Source organism: Amphiura filiformis, chromosome 9 (genome assembly GCF_039555335.1).
Source record: "Amphiura filiformis chromosome 9, Afil_fr2py, whole genome shotgun sequence".
Taxonomy (NCBI): Eukaryota; Metazoa; Echinodermata; class Ophiuroidea; order Amphilepidida; family Amphiuridae; genus Amphiura; species Amphiura filiformis.
This window is the reverse complement of record NC_092636.1, coordinates 8743162-8764208: the sequence shown is the minus strand read 5'-3', so window position 1 is coordinate 8764208 and position 21047 is coordinate 8743162. Positions and strand designations below refer to the sequence as shown.

At 34.8% G+C, this 21047-nt stretch overlaps 1 protein-coding gene across 1 annotated transcript in view; it reads right to left on the bottom strand.

The window, feature by feature from the left end:
• LOC140160586 (uncharacterized) overlaps positions 1 to 21047 on the bottom strand; it is a 98187-nt gene that overhangs the window by 22568 nt on the left and 54572 nt on the right. Inside the window, exons 5-8 of the mRNA XM_072183827.1 lie at positions 12583 to 12676; positions 11115 to 11175; positions 9142 to 9270; positions 3730 to 3784 (exon numbers count right to left, since the gene is read on the bottom strand). Of these exons, the coding sequence (XP_072039928.1) occupies positions 3776 to 3784; positions 9142 to 9270; positions 11115 to 11175; positions 12583 to 12676 (293 nt within the window). The 3' untranslated portion in view covers positions 3730 to 3775. The remainder of the gene's footprint in view (positions 1 to 3729; positions 3785 to 9141; positions 9271 to 11114; positions 11176 to 12582; positions 12677 to 21047) is intronic.

The window sequence follows — 21047 nt, the reverse complement described above, 5'->3', positions numbered from 1 at the left end:
AAGAACAACATGTGTATCCCTTTGAGGGGGATGAGGACTGTGATGAGATGGATGAAGCTCTTGGGAATATTGATGAAAATGAGAGAGCTCAGAGAGAAAGTGAAATAGCCTTACAAAGTGGGATTATTAATAATGGACAAGACACAAGCGAAGTATAATGGCGTTAGTATTGTTGACCATAATTTGCAAGAAAATTATGGAATGGGCTATTGCCAGAAACTTGCTATGTATATGTGACCTGCCCCCACAAAACCAGACATAAGACAATAATTTTAAAAATTGAGTTTTTGATGTCATCATTTAGTATAGGTCTTCAGCTTTCATTTGATACCAAAATTACGTTTCTGGGACATGTGGTCCTCATTCTACTGTCTTTCAACAGGAAGGGGAGAAGCAACACATAAAGAAAAGCAAATGCAAGAAAAATGGCTTTAAAGTTGTAAAATGACAGGTTAACAGACTTGGTTTGGGTCAGAAAATGCTAGATTTGGGTGCTTTAGACATAAAAGAATATTTTGTTTTTAATGGTAGGTTAAAGTAAACATATTAAGGAATCAAAAAATATCAAAAACTGAAAATAAAATCTGCAAGGTTTTTCACCCCTCTCTCAACTTTGACTTGCCGTATCTCAAAATGGCTGAGTGCGACTTATGGCGGGTTTCGTCAGAGCGGGTCACATATAAAACACTCCCTGTGGGATAAGGAGATTGAACTCAAATTATTTGCTGTAAACAGTTGCTACAGTATTGAACTACCCCCACCCCCAAAAAATTATTATGATATCAATATACTTTGATATAATAAATTCTACCAATCCTAATGAATTTGTGCATCCTAGAGTCTATCTCATCTCAAGCAGAGAGTAACGGCATGCTGGACTTAACAGCGGTAAAATAAAACCGCGCACGCTAACCTAATCCCACAGGGTAGAAGGGCCATTTATCCGTATGCTAGCGACCCAACCACGTAAACGCACTGATTTGAATCTGCCAATGCAAAATCCAACATAGCGTTACTCACAACTTGAGACAAGACAAACTATAATTATTGAACAAGTACATCCAAGACTAAATTGCCTACTGGAAGTCTGATACATTCTGCAGAGTGAGCCATAGAAACTTAATGTGAACAATAGAAATACATTTACAACTTGATCCTAATCATGGAAATTCTCTCTTATTTCCATGTTCTAATGTACAATATTTTCATTGTGAGACATACTTTGGTGTTAACATAGATTCGAATGTGTTCCTTTATCTTTTGTGTGCCTTATAATGCCACTGTTATGACCCTTTCCTCTCCTACTGTTGTATTTTACCACTGTGAAATCACTACAACCAACATTCCTCATAGCCCTAGCTACCAGTAAAATACACACATCTTCAGCATTGGGAACACTAATCATTGTCAATGTGAAGCCCTGAATGCAGAATTATTACATCTCAGCTATTAGCCAAATCTCGTTATAGATAGAATTGCATAAATTGAAATTTCAGATTTCCATTAAGTGCATGTGTGGATCTGTGAAACTATATAACTATTTTTTAAAAAGGAGTATTTTGTGATCCTAGCATCCTCTTTTTATGACATTTTTTAATTGATATCCATGAAAAAAGCTTATTCCCAAATTACAGTTGATTCCAATTTTGCGTTTGCGAGTTATGCATGATTTATGTGTATTACACTGCTCCACAAACAATGTGTTGTAATTTCATTCTGGTGTACCAGAACAAATTCAAATTTCATGTTATTTTTGCTAAACAAATTAATCTGCAAGGAATTTTTTGTACATAAACATTATGTAGCCAGAGGTTCCAGTAGTATAAAAAAAAATTTGAGACAAGTGGGGGGATGATGCTGTGGATCACGAAATGCCCTTTTAAGTTCTCGAATGCATCTGTATATTCTGAACCAAGCATAAGTTATTATACATGACATTAAAACCTAATGAAATGTAAATAGGATGTTGTAAATATCACCTGGTGTCAATCTGTAATAAACTAATTGAAGTGTGTGCAGTTATACAATGTAATATGCAAGTACACAAACAACATAAACAGGTTCGGTTGATCCCGAATACTTAGGCCCAAAACAAAACCTGAAAATATCCCAAAATGAACTCAAAATAGATGGTGTGGAGCTATTATTGTCATTCAATACCGTCATATTTGATATTTTCAATAAATCAAAATGGCATTTTATGTTATTTTATGCCATAAAACACTGTTAAATAATGTTTTAATTATTGTTATAACCTACCCCACAAAAAATCGATAAGGCGAATATGACATTAGCGCCGACAACAAGAGCTACCAATAACAGAAGCATGGCGACATAACATGGGCGTGTGCGTTGTCATAATGCAAGCGTAGGCAGAGAAGAGCAGCTTGGATTCCAGCTGGAAAAGAGAAGAAGCAGGCGAATAGGACCTGAAGTGCTAACAGATTTAGACTTTGCAGACGACATAGCCCTACTTTCAGAGGAAATCCACCAAGCACAAGAGCTACTGCAAAGGGTTGAATCATCTGTTGGAAAAGTTGGCCTCAAAATGAATGCTTCAAAAACAAAGTTCATGTCTTTCAACCATAGTCAAGAGATATCTATGCAGACAAACAATGGCACCAAACTAGATGAGGTGAGCGACTTCAAGTATCTGGGTGCATGGATGGCTAGCACGGAAAAAGACGTAAAATCACGCAAAGCTGCTGCATGGAGAGCATGTAACAGCCTCAACAAAATCTGGAGGTCATCTCTCCCAAGGAAATTCAAGACTCGTTTATTTTCTGCTACCGTCGAATCTGTACTAACCTATGGATGTGAAGCATGGACCATGTCTCCCAAATTATGTAAAGAACTTGATGGTTGCTACACAAGAATGCTTAGAGCAGTTTACAACATCAATTGGAAGCAACACATCACAAACAAAGAGCTGTATGGGGACCTACCGAAACTTTCACAGAAGATCAGAGAGAGGAGGAAACGTTCAGCTGGGCATGCATACAGAAGCAAAATCGAGCTTGTAGCCAAGCTGATCCATTCGACACCAAAACATGGAAACAGAAAACCTGGCAGACCCCCTCTAACAACATACGTGGATGTATTGAAACAGGACACTGGACTGGATGTTATGGATTTGGGAACGGCCATGCAGGACAGAAGGGTTTGGCGTGCTGTTGTAGTTCGAGGACACCACTCATCTTAAGCAAGTAAGCAAGTAATTATGCTCACACATGCCCAGAAGTCATTGTGTAACAGTGTTCAAGGAGTCTTCGTAAATATCTCATGAAATGAGATATTTAATTTCTCATTAAAATGACTGTGCAAATAAGTGCACCGTCAGGCAATCAAATTCTTTTGATTGGAGCGCTCTTGCCGAGTATATTCACAGGGTTATGAATCAGTTTTATAAGCCACCATTGTTCAGAAGTCGTTCAATAAAACACAAATCCGAAATATACAATCTCGTCATGTGTCACTTTTGATTTGGAACATAATAGACTTTCTGGTGCAAGATCTCCATCAAATTACAGAAGACGTCTTCCATAACAAATTATATATATTGGCTATTTGTTTTATTTAACCACTTACAAACAATGGTGGCTTATAAAACTGAATAATTACTTTATATGCTACATGTATATAGAGTGAATACATCTATAGATAGCTATATATATGAGTTGGTATAAAACTATCTTCAGTAGATAGCAAGATGTTGGAATATAAACTTACCTTGGTGAATACTGGCATTGGTATGAAGTTGGTCACATAAAATTCATCATAGGAGCTATAAAATGAGTAAAATACAAAAGCTCACTTGTGAATGAGTGATAAATGCATCCTTAATTCAGTTTTAACAAGTTTTAGCTAATTTCAATATTTTTTCATGATTATACGACAGAAATCGGGTGAATCAATTTACACCTGATGAGAACTTGATGTGTCTAATGTAGAAGCCCTATTAGGGAACAAACAAAAAGATCGATGATGTCCTATAAAAACATCGGTCTGAAGAATGTTTCATTATTATATTTGTATGTATTTCCCTCATCAAAATGGGTTTTTATTTTATTGAAAACAAACATTGCAAAACCATTTCCAAAAATATCTACTAATGAACATATAACTGCAAAAATCAACATTTTAATAAACTACTACTAAAAATATCGCAATAATCAACATTTTGTATCAGTTGATTACATTATCGGGGCATGGAATAAGAATTCCCAATTTCTTATTTCTCAATCCAAAGGGCTAAGAGCAAAAGTGTACAATTGATTTGTCAGGGGCCTTTCTTTTCTTTTCTTCATTCTGTTTCTTTCTACTAGTTTTGTCCTCATACAGGCCAGCATGCTTATAAAAGCTTTTAAGCTTAAGCATTTTGCTTGAGCCTGGTCCCATCAGGACCAAAGTATGTGTCCACCCAGATCAACTGGTTAAACAACAAAAACAATTAATGCAAACATTTCAGCGCCTAACATCACCCAACACTTTTCATGCCATTCTCGTTGTAGTCGGTCATCATCAAACACTGTTTATCGGTTACCATTATTTGTATGCTTCAACTTTGATTTATTAGCCATGCAAGTGAAAACAATAACCCAGCTATGGAAAGCGAAGGAACCAGAGTACTTGGTGCTTTGAACCATATCAATTACATAAGCCTTACTATTATCATGATAATAGCTAGCACATGTATGAATTCTATCTTTACTGAGGACAAGCACTGCTTTCCAAGCAAGCCCTCATTTAAAATATCATAATATGATTTTATAAATTTTGTACACAGACATGCCAACTTTGAAATCCAGATTTCTGTACTCACAAGACCCAAAATCCATATTTTGCACCTCAAAACCGTATTTTTAAAAACTTTTTTGTATTCAACATTTCAATTTAGAAATCAGGGAGAATTTTTGGAGTGAATGACCCCTTGCAGGTGAAGTCCAGGGACCCCCATGGTGGGGTCCATGGATTTTAGGGTATTTGAAGTGCCAAAACAAGCCATTTTTAAATTAAATTCATTCATGAAAAGCTTGAATTAAAAAGTGTCAACTTCAAAGGCCCATAACTTGACAAACTGAGCCACCTACTTATATGATGGACTTATATTTTTCAAACACTTGAAATCAAGAAGCAGAAATTGGTTGTCCCACCTTATCAGTATAATCGTTTTATTCCATTGCAGCCAGGGTTGCCAAAAAATTTCAGCCCGAATCGCGGGTCAAATAATCGAAAAGTCGCCCAATTTTTCTCTTTACCATTGGTTTCTATGGGACATGAAACTATCGGAAGTCGCGGGAGCCAATGTTGAAAAGTCGCCCAATTTTTTTCTTAATCATTGGTTTCTATGGGACAGGAAAGTGTCAAAAGTCGCGGGGAAAATCTTCAAATGTCGCCCAATTGGGCTACCAAATCGCGGGTTTGGCAACCCTGATTGCAGTGAGTCCATCAAAGCATTTATAGGGGTCCAAATATCAGATTATAGAATTGTCCTTGCCAATCGATTATGTAACACTTGAAGTTTTGTATTCTCAAAGTTCACGAGAGTAATTACACCAAACGAGACTTGCATAATCATATTGGGGCATAATATGTGTACATCCATATCAAAACGATGCACTTGTCGGCTGCTACATGTGCCTCATTTCACATAATAGCTACGAGTAAATACTAGCCTCATCTCAAGTGGAGGTCACTTCAAATCATCCCCAAGTGACATGGTTATGGAATGTTCTCTGTATTAATAATAAGTCATGTGACTTGGGGATGATATAAAGTGACCCCCACTTGCAATGAGTCTGGTATTTATTCCTAGCTATTACCGTATTGGTCCGAGTATAGTCCCACCCGTTTTTATGTGAACATTTTTCACAATTGGGGTGGGATTATACTCAATTTCAAAAAAAAAAAAAAAAAAAAAAATTTTTTTTTTTTAAAGTTTTTCGGTTTGGAGTGTCCCTGGACCTAGACCTAGATGCTAGGATCATTCATGGTTGACCTAAAAAAAAAAAAAAAAAAAAAAAAAATTTCAAGATATTTTGTATTTTTTAATATGAAAATTGATACTTTGTTTTCATGTCATACTTTATTAATGATTTCAAAATGCATTCTGCATTTTGAAATCATTAATAGAGTATGACATGAATACAAATTATCAATTTTCATATTAAAAATACAAAATATCTTGAAATTTTTTTTTTTTTTTTTTTTTTTAGGTCAACCATGAATGATCCTAGCATCTAGGTCTAGGTCCAGGGACACTCCAAAACCGAAAAAAAAATAACTTTAAAAAAAAAAAAAAAAAAATTTTTTTTTTTTTTTTTACAATTTCTGAAATTTTTCGAAAAATGGGGGGTGGGATTATACTCGAGCATGGGACTATACTCGGACGAATACGGTATGTGAAATGAGACACATGTAGCAGCCGACAAGTGCATCCTTTTGATATGGATGTACACATATGTGCATTTGATTATAGTATCTTGCCTATTCTTTTCAGATAATATTAAAATGAAGAACACTATCAAATGATTTAAATGGGCTTTGACAATTTTTTGCCCCGTACCCAGAATGGGAAGGAAAACAAAATTTCATATAAGGATGAACAGCGCATAATAACTGCAAATTCAATTAGTAAAGCTAATGTCATTTTGAGGGACACAGGATGAAGTATCATATAATCATTATGTTACATGAATAACACCAATTTCAAAACAGAGATTGTAATCAACCCTGCTATAATGACCGGGGGTACTCAGTACAAATGACCATACGGGACGTGCCATAAATATGGGTAGCATTTTCGGCCTTCTGGTATATCAATGACCCCTTTTTCAAAGCCTATTTTGGTATATGAATGGGTCCTTTTTCAAAATTTCTCAATTTTTTCGGAAAACAGCCCAATTTTTCCTTAAACTAGCTAAAATTTTCAACATTTTCCCAAAATTTTGGGAAAATTTGTAAAAACTAAGACAATTTTGGTTAATTCGGCCGAAAATTGTGACTTTTGGTATAGCAATGGGTCCTAATTTCTTGAAAAATTGGTATATTTATGGGTCCACTTCCAAAATCTTAGCGGCACGTCCCTACCAAAACCAAACTTGAGTACCCCGTATAATGATAACATACAGGTCATAAATCTCTCCTCTATTTTGTTGATCAACATCGTTGTCCATTAAAGTATAATTGGTTACAAGTTGTGAGGTGGCGATTACAATTTAATGGTTCATGTTTCAGTCTTTGACTTGTTGAGCCAAACTGTCATTAGACAAGGCCAAACAATGTGTGCAGACAAAATTGTAAATTGTGGAGAAAAAAATTGCAAATTGTGCACGGAAAAAATAGACAAATATAAATAAACATATATAGCCCAAATTAGACTTAGGTTTACATTTTACCTAGGCTATTATCAACATGATCAAGAGAAGAAAATAGCAACACCCTGTGACCCTTTGCGATCGACCATGAGCTACTGCGATTGCCACTCTCGAGCACTCACTCTCGAGTTGCTGAAAAACACACAATAATACATGTGATTTATTCCATGGTGATACATTGTTCACTTTTTATTGTGTATCAATTGATCAGTGGAAAACAACATACCAATAAATATCCCAGGGTATGTTATAGCACATGTTGCACAATAAAGCAAAATTGTCATCTGAACTGAAGTTTTGATTCGTCGGCGGAAAAATTCTGAAGTTTTTGATTCTATGAACAGATGAGTCATGGAGATGAGTAAAGTAAAGAAAGGCCACCTTGCGAACTCGACTTCGCCAAAGTAACATCAAATTTTGTTTTGAAATCAAACAGCATGATTGTTTTCCCATAAAATATTCTGTACCAAGGGCTGTTGGCATTGACAGCTTATGCCCAAACGATGACGCATCAAGAACTTCATTAGTTATAGTACAATTTTTATTATGGTCTTTTTATGTTTTATGTTTATGATGTTATATAGTTTATCAAGTTGACAAAGTCCGTAAGGAAATCAGTAACTGTACTTGTGTCACAAGTTCACAAGTTATACCGGCTTTATTTACCCATCCACATCGATACTTGGGGTAACCCTATATGATATGTCCAGTTTAATATACCCGTTTAGTATACCTTTAATTATACGACCCAACATTTTAGGATTATGTTTCTGGCAGGGATGGAGGGGGTTACGTTTATAGGACGTCACCGATCTTTTGGTTTGTTCCCTTTCACTCCACTCTGAAACTGTGAACTATAGACGAATCCAATTTCACGCATTCCTACACTTTAATAGCAGCCATAACTGGGTCCCCGCTGAGTAAATACCACCAGAAATGTGAAATGATGCATCCTTGGCGGGAATTTTAAACTGCATTCCATCACCCGTGTTACACGTAGACAAAAGAATGATGAAAGTTTGCAACACAATACAATATAACATCAAGTATTATGCGGGTTTTAATCCACCCAATAGGGCAGTCACAACACCAGTTAGGTGCGCCGAGGACCCAGTAATGGCCGACCAAATCCTGACCATGACTTGGCTCGTTGGATTCGTCTATAGACAAACATGTGATTTTTGTACACAACTGATTTTTCTTTCATGGGTTCCAAGTCTCTGGACTGACAGTGACAAATTTCAAATTTCCAGTGGTTTTCTATTCACTGCTATATCATCCAAGCATGCTGATTTCACAGACTCTAAGAAGTTTCATATTTGTTGCACTGAATTTTGTCATGTTGGGTATTTTAAGGTTAGCAACTATTCTAAACTGTTGCGATTTGGTAGTTCACATCATCTTGCGAATGGTAGTGAGCATTGATCATTTCATAGCGAGTGTGTAAAAGTATTCAAATATCACAGATATACTTTTGTAGGTCCTGTGGTTCTTGAGCTATATGTTGTAAAGAGGGCTGAAACAATAACACTTTTGAAAAACGTACATAAGTCATTCGCAACAATAAATCAAGCAAGTTTTCAAAATATATGATTTGTAGAATGAACTTTTGCAAAACATCAAAATATTAATTTAGATAATGAAAATCATTTTTTTGGCTGCTTCGACCAACAATACCTAGTCTACCCTTAAGAACATCACTAAAACAAACTGCTTACAAAATCAAATTTGTTGTGTAGAATCTTGAATACACACAGATACATACCTTTACATTTTTGGTATACTTGTCTTTATTAGTTATAATCCACTGGAAGACAAATTCATCACACTGGTGGTATATAGAAGCTTTTGTTGTGTCTTCAGATGGAAGTCCTAAAATATTGCCAATTATGGACTGAAACAAAGAAAGAAAAAAAATATCAAGTATCATAATCATATAGTGATTAACTTTATCAATATTTATGCATAACAACAACAGATGGATACTACATCTGTAATTTGAAGGGAAAGTTTAAAGGAAGTGTCCGGCAATCACAACATTAGGTCTTATATGTTAGAAAAATAATTAACAAGCACGAATCACATGGTTTGATTTAAAACAAACTCATATTAACCATAAAGCGAATAAAACAGCAATCTCTCAACCGCGATATTCAAAATTCCAGCGCCAAAATGTTATAGAGCAGTGACGTCATGGTTATTTGTGCTCATTTGTCGTCAGGCTTCATTGAATTATTAGAACGTCATTGCTCTAGACAATTTCGGCGCGGGAATTTTGAATATCGCGTGTTGAGAGATGGCTGTTTTTATTCCTTTTTATGATTAATATGAGTTTGTTTTAAATCAAACCATGTGATTCGTGCTTGATAATTATTTTTCTAACATATAAGACATAATGTTGTGATTGCCGGACACTTTCTTTAAGTTACGAACATGAACATCCCATTTCCCTAGTTGGGGAGCACATCACTACTCCCTATTCCAGAAAAATACAGAACTATTTTTTTTTTTGATTAAAAAATATTATCCTGTTTTGCCAAATGAAACATAGCTAAATCCTAATCCTTTAGTTAGTCCTAACTAGCAATAAATGTCAAATTTTAATATTTGGCCAATTTTTGAATGAGGGCCAAAAACATGTTTTTAGGGTGTTTTTCAGTATGCTGTGACAATCAAGCCCAAATACTTGTACTAAGACTAATTTCAGTTTATGCATACTAATTTTTGTAAAAGACATGTTTTATTCTTATAACCAACCATTTAATTAAAGTAACACTAAAAAGTGAAAATTAGAGCAAAATTTCGGCATATACTCAGGTTTTGAATGCTTAGACTTGTTCCAAGTCTTTGATTTTTGTGACTCCATCATTGTCAGAAAACATGCCAAAAATGCATGTTTTGGCTCTTTTTTCAAGAAATTAGTAAAATAGTTAACTTTTTCTTTTATCTCCAGTTAGAACTAAATGAATGATTAGGATTGAGCTATGTTTCATTTGGCAGAACTTAATAATTTTTTTTAATCCCAAAAAATTAGCGCTGTATTTTTCTGGAATAAGGAGTAAGGAGCACCAACAACTGGGATGGTGGCTGAGTCAATTCTCTTTGGTTCTAATCTCTTTGGAAACAATACAAATTTATTATATCCCTGGAACTGTAAGCCTAATTTGTATGAAGATTTCATGATATTTTAGCTGCAAAATGGAGTATTTGTTTGGTGGAAAACATTGCCTCCATGTAATTTTGCTTGATAGTTTCAAAGGGTCATATGTAGTAATCACCTAGCAAACATAAAATGTCCCCGAGGCTAGAAAAGGTTACCAAAAAATGCCGGGTTATATTAGGTGTATAAAACATTTTAATAACATTCACATACATTTTCAAACTTAGCTGCAAAACATTCAACTAATATAATGTTAATTAAGTATTGACAAAATATTTTGCAAAAAATGTTTGCAAAAATATTTTGCAATAACATTTTGACAACATAAAACGTCTTCATGACCTTTATATAACCCAACATTTAATGTTATTAGAACTCCTACTAGAGTACTGAATCCTGGACATGATCCTGACCCAGCCTTAAATCAGCCAGAAAATAATGGGTCTTGGACACTTTTGAACAACATGTTGTTACACTTTGCCATCATATATTACCCCTCATACCCCAGGGTGTGCATGCTTAATCCGTCCGCACCCCCTGGATGTGCCAGTGCATAAAATGAGAATGTTTCAACTTACTAAACCTTCTGATTGTTCACTAGCAATAGAATGAAGCTTCTCCTCTAAATGTTGTCTTGTTCTGTAAATAATAAATGGATAAAAAGATAAAGGCTTAAATTTACTATTGACCTCAATGTTTATCAACAAGGCAAGGAAGTGGTATATTGATATGCTTGCGCGAACTGCATACAACCACTACACTGTTCAATAGCCTTATTGTGATGTGGTGGGAGTTTTAAAAGCATGGGCCCTGAACAAAATATGATGCGTGCGCATACTGCCAGGCAAAAAGTCATGGAAATTATGATGATGCGAGTGCATACTGTCAGGTAATGACGTCAGAAGTCAACTCATCTATAGGCAAAATATCCAATTCTCGATCATGACAGCCAACTTGGGTAAGCATATATATTTGCATCAAACATACTACGCAAAGGCACACACTTACGGCGCAAGCACATCTTTTGAGGATTGACCAATCATGGTCTTTGGTTGCACGATTGTGTTGTTCCACGAAAGGTATGCTGACGCAACAGGTACATCCTCTCATGATCAAGAATGAAATATTTTGCCTATAGTTTAATACATTTACATTTTGAACCTAATATGAGACTATTAGTTATTAGGTGAAGTTGGGTGTGATATGAATTATATCTAGTCGATATTATTCGTATCACACCCTAAACCAAAACTAATAACAATTTTATCATACCCATGAGGTGCAATATGGGTCTAGACTTAATGGCATTGATTTATAAACGTTAAACTATGCATTCAATTCACAAAATGAAAGAACCTACCTGTAGCTATCGGTGAATTGAAAATTGCTGTGTAAAAAGACTACATGGGTGACAAATTTACAAGAACAAATCTTGCGATGTACAATTGGTGCTTAAAATTATCTTTTAAAATATAAATTTCGATAAACTTGAAAGACCTTTGATGCATTAAAGTAAAATTATAGTGGAATTTTGTCAGAACTCGCTTGAATATTGTTGAAAAATGGTCGACTTTGCACTGTGATTAAGCGAAATCGTAGACTGAATCTGGGTTTTGTTGCTGTGCAACTTTTTAGCACATGCATAGTTTCTCACTGACCTGATAGGAGAATTAAGACGCGCTCAACTGACATGATACGAAATATACCTAGTCAGTAAATTGCCTCATTTATCCAATCAAAATAAGAGAAACTAGAGGTGTTATCGACATATGATTTCTAATTTGACACTTGACACATGTCGACACTCGTAATGATATCTAAAAAATGCTGAAAAACTCGATAGATAAGCTTAAAATCACGCCGGTATGAGTTACCATCGCCGACTTCAGATGTAAGCATACTTCCTGGTTCATTCTACTTCCGGGTTCGGGTTAACTTAGGAAGGTAATTTTTGACTTTCCGATGAAAACATGATCGTACTGTAAGCTTATTTGGAAATTTCATTTTTTTTGTTTTTTTGTTATCTGTCATATGATAAATACTGACCTTTGAGGTGTTGGACTATTTGACAGGTGATGACATATGTATTGTCTTAATATTGAGGCATCTATTTCTGTGTTTATTCGATGCATTGAATCACCTACAAAATAAACAAAGAAGCAACATACAATTCAAAAATATCAAAAATGTTATAATTGCCAATTCTGAATAATGGATGGTAGTCCAATTATGTCACCTGCCTTTTTACTAAGGAGGGCCACATCCAGACATTCTTATTCTGAATAATGGATGGTAGTCCAATTATGTCACCTGCCTTTTTACTAAGGAGGGCCACATCCAGACATTCTTATTCTGAATAATGGATGGGAGTCCAATTATGTCACCTGCCTTTTTACTAAGAAGGGCCACATCCAGACATTCTTATTCTGAATAATGGATGGGAGTCCAATTATGTCACCTGCCTTTTTTTACTAAGGAGGGCCACATCCAGACATTCTTATTCTGAATAATGGATGGGAGTCCAATTATGTCACCTGCCTTTTTACTAAGGAGGGCCACATCCAGACATTCTTATTCTCGGAATAATGGATGGGAGTCCAATTATGTCACCTGCCTTTTTACTAAGGAGGGCCACATCCAGACATTCTTATTCTGAATAATGGATGGTAGTCCAATTATGTCACCTGCCTTTTTACTAAGGAGGGCCACATCCAGACATTCTTATTCTGAATAATGGATGGGAGTCCAATTATGTCACCTGCCTTTTTACTAAGGAGGGCCACATCCAGACATTCTTATTCTGAATAATGGATGGGAGTCCAATTATGTCACCTGCCTTTTAAGGAGGGCCACATCCAGACATTCTTATTCTGAATAATGGATGGGAGTCCAATTATGTCACCTGCCTTTTTACTAAGGAGGGCCACATCCAGACATTCTTATTCTGAATAATGGATGGGAGTCCAATTATGTCACCTGCCTTTTTACTAAGGAGGGCCACATCCAGACATTCTTATTCTGAATAATGGATGGGAGTCCAATTATGTCACCTGCCTTTTTACTAAGGAGGGCCACATCCAGACATTCTTATTCTGAATAATGGATGGGAGTCCAATTATGTCACCTGCCTTTTTACTAAGGAGGGCCACATCCAGACATTCTTATTCTGAATAATGGATGGGAGTCCAATTATGTCACCTGCCTTTTTACTAAGGAGGGCCACATCCAGACATTCTTATTCTGAATAATGGATGGTAGTCCAATTATGTCACCTGCCTTTTTACTAAGGAGGGCCACATCCAGACATTCTTATTCTGAATAATGGATGGGAGTCCAATTATGTCACCTGCCTTTTTACTAAGGAGGGCCACATCCAGACATTCTTATTTTTTTTAATAAATTGTCCATTGCAGGCCTAGAAATCCGTGGCAATACGGGCGAATCCATTTGGATTGTCGCAAGAGAATTTTGCGAGAATCCTTGATTCGTGCAAATCTACATCCCGCTCCCACTGCACAATGATTGAAAAAAATACTTGCCTCATTCAGTCTGATTTAGTCATCCAAGATGGCGACTCTGGCGAACAAAAGATCGGCCCGCAACCGATGGCTGTTTTTGCTTTTAAAATGGCCTCTCAAATCAGTATTATTGTACAAATTATTAATGATTTAAGTAAATTATACCATAATTCGCCATTTTGGAGGTTTGGTTGCTTAAAAAATGAAGTATAAATAGTCAAAGCAGGAGTCAAACTTGGTACTGTAACGCGGCTGGGCCGCGGGGTGAATACTGAGAATCCGGAACCTGGAACGACTGGACAAAAAGACAAACTGTACGAAATGCCATCTAAATGGTGAACTATTCTTATTGCTAATTTCACTGGTTCTTAAAAATATTACTCATGGCGGGAGCTTTCGACTGATGCCAGCTTGTCTATCAGTTTGGCAATTGAGCAATTTAGGCCAATCAGAAGTCAAATTTCTTTGTGATATAAAAATCAATAAATAAATTCAGAAAATAATAGGCTTCAGCCTATGTAATTACTTTTGAAGTCACTGGCAGATTTTCCACTTACTTTCCTTGATTCTTAAGTTTAGAACTGCACAATTGATAGAATAAACAGGAAGTTCCTTTTTTAATTCATAAACGACGAGTGTGCCTTTAATTCATAACACCTAAATTCAGAGCCACCATCTGCATGGCATGCATGCACATCATAATGCAAGGCTAAGGCTAAGCTTAGCCTCTCTTGAAGACTAGGAACTTCCCCTTTTATATTCTATCGTAATTAAATTAAGATGATTAAACCATTGTTTTATCAGTCACGATGAACCACGATGTCCAAGAGAAGCAGAAGGCCCAAGAGCCTAAGTAAGCTTAAACTTTCCAGGCCACCTACAATCAATCAGATTTCAATCAGATTTATTTTATTTCCATCAAAAATTACAACAAAATACAATAATTATAAAAAGTACAACACGATGGAGGAGGTACAACGATAAGCGAAGCCTGTAAATGCTGCACCCCCTGTATAATTAAATTACACAAATTAAAACAGAACAAAAACAAAACGAGGATCTGTAGCCAAACAATTTAAAGACAAATATAATGAATCAATCAATTTAAATATAATATTGTACTATAATCATGAGTATTTAACATTTACATATAGCAAATTACAAACGCTGATATAAAGCATAAAAGCAATGATAAACAACTTTGAGATGACATATTAAGTGGAGGCAATGATTTAACAGAATGATTAACAGAAATATTACACTATAATAATGAAGCAAAACATACTTGGATCTACTTGTCATTCAGGAAGGCATGTACTCCTCTCTTAAAGAGAAAAATGTTGGTAGCCTGTCTAATCTCATAAGGTATTTGATTCCAAATTTTTGGACCATTTGAGACAACAGTACTTGTTTTGTGCAGTTGGTAATTATGCTTATTTCTAGTATTATAACTGTGAATATCCTTAAGACTCTTAAACATAGCATCAAATGATTTTGGTAACATACCTTGGGTATACTTATACATAAAAATAGATAACTCTTTCTTGTACATATCAAATATATCAAGAACATTGTATTTATCAAAAAGTGGTCTTGAATGGCTTAAATACGGACTATGAGATATTATTCTTAAAGCTCTTTTTTGTAGCTTAAATAATTTGTTCAGATATGCCTTGTTTGCATTTCCCCAAAGTAAAATACCGTAATTAAAATAGGGTACAACTAGTGAACAGTAAAGGTTGTACAAAGTTTGTTCGGGTAAATAATGCTTCACCTTGTTCAAAACGCCAATATTTCGAGAAGACACATTACAAATATTAACAATCTGTTTCTTCCAAGAAAGATTTTCATCAATAGTTAGACCCAGGAATTTGGCTTCTTTAACACGAGTCAGTTTACAACCATCTAAAGATATTACAATATTATTGTCATTGATTTCCTTGGTTTTGGACACAGTACCTAAAAACATGAGATTTGTCTTTTTTGCATTGAGTGAAAGTTTGTTAGCTTTGAACCAGTTAATTACCTCCCTCAGCTCATTATTAATTACATTACAGAGTTCATTAATATTTTCATGTGAGTAGAAAACAGTGGTATCATCAGCGAATAAAATAAATGATAGTAATTCAGATGTGTGAGCGATGTCATTCATATAGATGATGAAAAGCAGAGGACCCAATATTGATCCTTGTGGAACGCCACATAAAATCGGTTCATAAGATGAGACTTCTGAATTGTATGACACATATTGTTTTCTCTCAGAAAGATAATTTGAAAACCATTGAGATGTTACTCCTCTAAAACCATAGTGTTCCAGTTTGCTTATCAAAATATTATGATTTATGGTGTCAAATGCTTTTGACAGGTCCATAAAAATACCAGCTGTGTGTTTCTTTTCACTACTTGCATTTTCAATGTCACATACAAAATCCAAAACTGCCATATATGTGGAATGGTTGCTTCTAAAGCCATACTGCTTATCATACAAAACATTGAACTTATTTAAAAATCAATACATCTATTATACACAATCCGTTCAAGCAATTTAGAAAAACATGGTAACACTGAAACTGGTCTGTAGTTACCAAACATTTCAGGGTTGTCTTTTTTGTATATTGGAACTACCTTTGCCATTTTTAAATCATCTGGCACAACACCTGTGTTTAAAGAGATATTTAAAATCCTTTGCAGTGGATATGCAATTTCATTCGCAACTCTTTTAACAATATCAGATCCTATACCATCGTGACCTGGACTTTTCTACTACCCAAAGTTGCAATAATTTTCAGAATTTCTTCTTCAGTGGTTGGTTTAAAGAAACATGTAGAACTATTTGGATTTTTAGATAATCACAAAAATCTTTACCAGTATGGCTTATACTTTGTGCTAGTTTGGGTCCAATATTTGAAAAATACTCATTGAACTTATCAGCAATTATCTTAGGATTTGTTATTGTTTCCCCATTACTTACAAATTTTTGAGACATGTTACGCCTTTTACTTCTCAGTATATTGTTGAGAATCTTCCAAGTATTTCTCATACTGTACCTTTCTCTTTCAAGCAATGAAGAAAAATAATGACGTTTTGCCAGTCGGAGTAAAGATGTTAGCTTACTACGATATGATTTATATTTAGAAATGTTTTCCTCTGTTGGTTTTTTGATTGATTTCTTGTACAATATATTCTTTCTACTGAATCAATTTTACCAACCCTTTAGTTATCCAAGGACATCTAGGGTCATGTTTCTTGGCCCTCTTGTTGGGTTTACATTTGGAATACACTCATCATAAAGTAGCATAAATTTTTCAATGAACTTATTATATGACATATTTACATCATCAGATGAACAAATAAAATCCCAGTCTACGTTTTTCAGCTCATTTTGAAATTTTTGTACATTTTGCTCAGTTTTACACCGTGTGTTAAAATTACAGGTACCTTGAAGATTATCAATCTTTCTGTACAAATTTAAATTTGTAGATAGAAAGATTGGAAAGTGATCGGTTATATCTGTTACCATGATTCCAGATGTTTGACATGTATAACAATTGGTAAAAATGTTATCAATAAGAGTAGCTGTTTTTGTGGTAATTCTTGTAGGCTTTGTAATACATGGATATAAGGAATAAGATGACATAGTATTTAGAAATTCAGCAGTAGGTACATGAACATCTTCATTTAACAAATTAATGTTAAAATCACCCATCAAGTATACAAGTTTATTTTCTTTATTAATAATCGACAGAACTCCATCTATATACTTATTGAATTCATGTATCCCTTGATCAGGAGGTTTATATACAACACCAATAACAATGTTTTGCAATCCTGTTCTTTCTATTTCTAGAAAGAGACTTTCAACATATTCAGGATGTTCAATACCATTCAAGTCATCACGGAGTTTATAATGTATGTTGTTCTTCATATAGAGGCAAACGCCACCACCGCCTTTTATTCTTTCTGTTTGCAAATTCAAGATTATAACCGCTAACATTAAAATAATCATGTGGCTTTTCTTTTAACCATGTTTCCACCAATCCTATAACATGAAAGTCAATATCAATAGTACACATGTAATCTCTAAACGAATCAAAGTTCTTATCCAGACTCCTAATGTTAAAATTAAGGAGTGACAAATTTTCAGAAGATTCGTTAGTAACATCTCTTAACTTAGTATCAGTATAATAATTAGTGTGACTGTTAAATTGCCCTGTATTCATATCATCCTGGTATTTTGTTGGATCAATAGCCAAGTGTTCATATTTATCAACATTAAATTCACGTGGAGTATCATCAATATCAAAATATTTGTACAATTCTAATAAGAAATTTTCATCATCAATGAAGTGGTTAAATGGTAAATTCATTGTATCATTGCATTTTACACAAAACCAATAATGATTGTCATTTTTCATGAATTCTTTTCTGCTCAGATTGCTACATGATTTATGCACAAAACATTTACAAGTGCTACATTTCAGTTTTCTGTGATTTTTCTTAACACGCTTTTGGCATACAGAACAAGGGCTACATTCAGACATCAAAACACAAAATAATATATATATATAAAATTACAATTTAAAAACAAACAAACAAATTTTTTTGCACTCAAATAAATTTGAGGTCAACATTAAGTATGGCCCACATGCCACAAACAATATTTGGGTGAAAAGTACTGTACAACAATGAAACGTCAGTCAGGCATTATCAGAATTACTTAAAGAACCACATGTATTACTAGGTACATGTATATCACAGATTACTAGAAAAAAGAAAGATACACCCAGTATAATAGTACCTGTCAATAATTTTCGCAAACAAAAAAACAACAAAAAGATTTTCCCTTTAACCATTTTCAGGCTTAAAACATAACCAAGCTGTTGAATAGGGAAAACTGTTAACATGGTAAAAATGGTACTGGTTGGGGGTGTACATATTGTAAGTAAACCATTATCTTGATCAGTTAATAACATAAGGTGTCATAAACCAACATCTTCTATAGTTAATGAGAGACACAAACTGTAGTAACATTCTATTGACACAGTTTCGAATTACATCAACATCATCAACATCTTGTTCAACACCACCAGGGTCTTTAATACCTTTTACTAGAGTTGTTACCAACAAATGTTTAACATCAAACAATAATTTCTGTAAACACTCTTTTGTCATCAACATCAGCCTCAAAAACTATACCATTTTCACTAGTCAACATTAGGCATTGGCAACACAAATGGTTTTTGATATTACAACTACTAATATTTCATAGTACCAATTCTATTAGAGTCAATAACAACATGATTTTCATGTTAAACAACACCACTTTGCAACAATTTTATTGCAGCTAGTACAGCATAGAAATCATTACCAGCAATTGGTTTGTGTTTAAAACCACAAGATATTATAAAGAACATTTTTAATATAAAGTCATTACCAACAATAATGTTTTGTGTTGAATACCACCAGTATTACTAACACTATTTTGTATTAGTAAATACCAACATCAGTATCATATTATAGCATCACCAGTAAATTCACAACACTTAACATTCAGTACAAGCATCAAGTTCAAAACCACCTAAATTTTTATTATAACATTTCATTCAAGTCATTACCAACTGATTCGTGTTGTATACCACTAGTATTACTAACACAATTTTTTAAAACACCAACATGTTTCATGTCATTATCAACAGCATATCAACAACATATTTTCGTTCAGTATCATCGTTAAGTTTCATGTTCAGTAGAACATTTTTAATTCTAGTCATTACCAACAATTGTTTTGTATTTAATACCATCATTATACTAGAGTCAATACCAGCATTAAATACATGTTAACATCACCAGTACATCTGCAACATTTTTCATTTATTTTATTATTTCAGTCATTATCAATATCCAGTTCAAAAACCACTAGTTTTTCATTCAACTAATCTATAATATTTACCAACAAGGGTGTCATGATCAACATCGTCAAACTTTATTTGCATCAAATCATAGACCCTGTTGTCTATGATCAAAATAATACACACATAAAAACATTGTATCACATAGGTAGTTTAGTAGGACTACTGTCCCGTAACTACATGATAAAGACAATAATCACAATAATATAGTATAATTATTTCACATGTTTTACAATATCAAGTGCAATGTCACTGTTACTGACGCGATTGATCAGTGGACTCCGAGTACCACTTTATTTTACATTAAAAGTCTGTAACTTCAGGCGCTAAAAGTCGCTAAAAGTCGCAAGGCAGCAGCCTAGGCCACCTAAGCTTACCGATTTATGATGATTTGTGACTGTAAAGATGCTGAAAATGGTGCAGTTCTATAGGCCTATCTTCGAGGGAGACAATTAAGCATTCATGGGAACCAAAAATTATTAAACTACGAAGCGGAGAAAGCTAGGCTAGCCTTGAAAAAGGCTTGATGATGACAACCCACTTTACGCTGCTGACATGGCTGCATGTCGTCTGCTACATTTTGACCATCATTTTTGGCTGAAAGTTCCCATAAATTGCATTAAATGCCTTCCACATCGAAGCTGAAGTTTACTGAACCAATGTCAAGGAAAGCGAGGCTACGGCAGTGAGTGGCAATCACTTCCAATGCCCGATGAGTCTCATTTCAAATCTGCTGTGACAGAGCTGACAGGGGCGTGACTGCCCCTGGCAGCGTCAAACCAAAAAGTGAGCAATTTTGGCGAGCAGCCGCTTTTATAGTGAGCAATTTATCGCGAAAACACGCACAAAACGAGAGTTGAGTGAGCAGAAAAATCACTTTCCTTGCTCGCGAAAGCAATTTATAAATCTTTTCTCGTGAGCAATAAACAGCACATTCTGCTCACGAGAACTCACTCACCGAAAAGGTTTCTGATTGACTGAAAAACATGAAAAAACGAACGCGGCGCAAACCCAGACAAGCGAGAATCCGACCATAGACATCCCCAGACGGGGTCGATCTCCAGAATTTTAAAAGCGAGTTGCC